Source organism: Chrysochloris asiatica, unplaced genomic scaffold (assembly GCF_000296735.1).
Source record: "Chrysochloris asiatica unplaced genomic scaffold, ChrAsi1.0 scaffold00493, whole genome shotgun sequence".
Lineage (NCBI taxonomy): Eukaryota > Metazoa > Chordata > Mammalia > Afrosoricida > Chrysochloridae > Chrysochloris > Chrysochloris asiatica.
Genome location: NW_006409011.1, coordinates 217,890 through 220,647, shown reverse-complemented (window position 1 = coordinate 220,647; position 2,758 = coordinate 217,890). Strand labels below are relative to the sequence as shown.

The 2,758-nt window shown below is 38.0% G+C and overlaps 1 protein-coding gene across 1 annotated transcript; it reads right to left on the bottom strand.

The window, feature by feature from the left end:
* Nucleotides 1-584: 584 nt before the first annotated feature.
* On the bottom strand, nt 585-1,511 carry LOC102829828 (olfactory receptor 7D4-like). The gene has a single exon (XM_006877413.1). It carries the CDS (start codon nt 1,509-1,511, stop codon nt 585-587), a length of 927 nt encoding a protein of 308 aa, XP_006877475.1.
* Between the last annotated feature and the right edge of the window lie 1,247 nt (nt 1,512-2,758).

Below are 2,758 nucleotides of genomic sequence, written 5' to 3'. Positions count from 1 at the left end.
ACATCAATTTGCTGGATTTGAATGCATTCCAGTATGAATCTCCTAATTTGAAAAATGGGGTAACCATAAAATATATCTTTAAAATGCTGTAGATAAAGGAGCTTATGCAGCTGGTGTATATGATACAAGAGGGAAGAGGAGAAAACTTCAATGATGATGGAAGAACTTAATTATGATTATAATTTTAAATCTATTTTACTGCAAGAAAAACATACACACAACAAAATAAGATGAAGAACATCAGGTTTGACAAGTTTATTTTGGAAGAAATCATATCAGCATTTGGCATGATAAATGCTTCAAAATCAAAATCACGTATTCCATAATTGGCTAATTAAAAGGCTGATTACAATTAGAACTTTTTGGATTTGGACAATGCAGGCAGAAGGTAAATGAAAAGGAATTACCAAAATAGAAGTTGAGTAAAAATAACACAAAAACAAATTGAAGGCAGAGTCATAGGTACTTTGGGAATCAGAGAAATAAAGGATGTCCTTTAGGGGAGAAAAACAAATCAGAATATTCAACTCAATGGCATTTGCCTTTGAAACTAGTAAGGGTCACTTAGCCCTGAGGACAATGTCCTAGTACCCACAAGAAGCTGGTCTACTGAAAAGCCTTCCTAGAGTCCCCTTCACATCTTTGTTCCTTAGACTGTAGATGAAGGGATTCAGCATGGGTGTGACCACAGTGTACATCAGCGTGGCTATTAAGTTTCTTTGGGAAGAACTAAAGTAGGCCCCAAGACATGACCCATAGAACAGGGATACAACAGAGAGGTGAGACCCACAAGTAGAAAATGCTTTATACTTGCTCCGAGCGGAAGACTTTCTCATTAAGGAGGAGACAATCTGAGAATAAGAGTAGAGGATTCCAGTGAGGGGAAACACACCCAGCAGACCAGTGGCTACAAACACGAAGATATTATTGATGAGGGTATCTGAGCAGGCCACCTTCAGAATCTGAGCCAGATCACAGAAGAAATTAGAAATTTCTGTCTCTTTACAGAAAGTCAGCCGCATCATCAGTAAAGTATGAAGCAGAGAGACCCAGAAAATGATGAACCAAGACATCAAAACTAATAAACCACAGAGTCTGGGGTTCATGATGACTGTGTAGTGCAAGGGATAACAGATGGCCACAAAGCGATCGTAGGCCATCACGGTCAGGAGAAAATTGTCCATTCCACCAAAAAGAAGAACAAAATACATCTGCATGAGGCATCCTATGTAGGAGATGCCCTTGCTCTGTGTGTGGATATTTGCCAGCATCTTAGGAACTGTGGTAGTGACGAAACAGATATCAACAAAGGAAAAGTTGGAGAGAAAAAAGTACATGGGGTTGTGGAGATAGGAGTCAGAGGTCACAGCCAGGATAATGAGCAGATTCCCGAGCACAGTGACTAGATACATGGACAGGAACATGCCAAAGAGGAGGAGCTGTAGTTCTGGATACTCAGAGAAACCCAGTAGGAGGAATTCTGAAAACTTTGTTTGGTTTCCTGCTTCCATGTAGCTGGTATGTCTTCTGGAAGTAAAGACATGAGTAACAGTCAATGAAGAGCAAACCAGCAGCTAAGCTTTAAATAGCACTTTATGAAATCTTTTGTTATATAACTAAAGTTAATAACGTAATTTTATTAAATCTTTCCAGTGGCAGTAGTTCTCTTAATCCCAGATAGTCCTTTTACATTTCAATGTGTATAATCAGACAGGAAATACACCAGATCACATGGTTGGTGGGTCAAACCGACCTATACCTCCTCAGACACCCTAGATAGGGTTGCTATGTCAGAAGCAACTCTAAAGCACTTAACAATAACTACAATATAGGTCATAGAAAGGAGTCCTGGTGTGGCACTGTAGGCTAAGCACTGGACCTCAAGGTGGTTTGAACTGCAAGGTCAGCAGTTCAGAAATCCTATACAGAGTCATTATGAGTGAGAACAGAATCGGTGACACTTAACAAAAACAATCATTCCAATTTTCTTTCATTTAGTGGAAGTGTTACTCGTTATTTTCTGTTCTCTGCTTCTAATTCTCCTGTTTGAATCAATATCAATAAAACATTTTCCCTCTCTGAAAAGATCCTTCCTAACTAACTGGAGATGTTTCATGTGAGCACTCAATTGTGTTTTTTTCCTTTACAATTTCCGTACTTTCTTCATTGTTTTAGCTCTGTAAGAGTGATGAATGCACATCTGAGTTTAAAAATGCATGCTTTAGTCTGTTAATTGACACTTCACATCAATGGAAACATTAATATTCACTGCTTAAAAATAAGTGTATTACAAATACCTTCTTTTTGAGGTTTAGAAATGCTGTTGGAGACAGTAAGTTGTCAGTAAATTATAACTATTACCATTATTTATGTATTCACTTTATGAAGTCCTAGTGTGGTGCTGTAGGATACGTAGCCAGCCACAAGGTCTGTTAGAAGCACAAAGTTGGCAGTTGAAACTTACCAGCTGCTCCACAGAAACCCTATATAGGGTTGCAATGCATCAGAACAAGAAGACAAACAATTCATTTTATGACAAACAATTTTGATTGTATAATTCCCCCAAACTACTCTATAAAATAATATTTAGACAATTATTTTGGTTATATAACTCCCCCAAACTGGTAGTTTTGAAATGGGTGTTAGAATGCAAATGGGGGTTTGAATGCCTGGAAAGTGATTTTGGTTTACCAAGTTATTACCTCTATAACCTTAAGAAGTTCCTTAATCTTCTTAGCTGCAGATACCTCACCTGTGT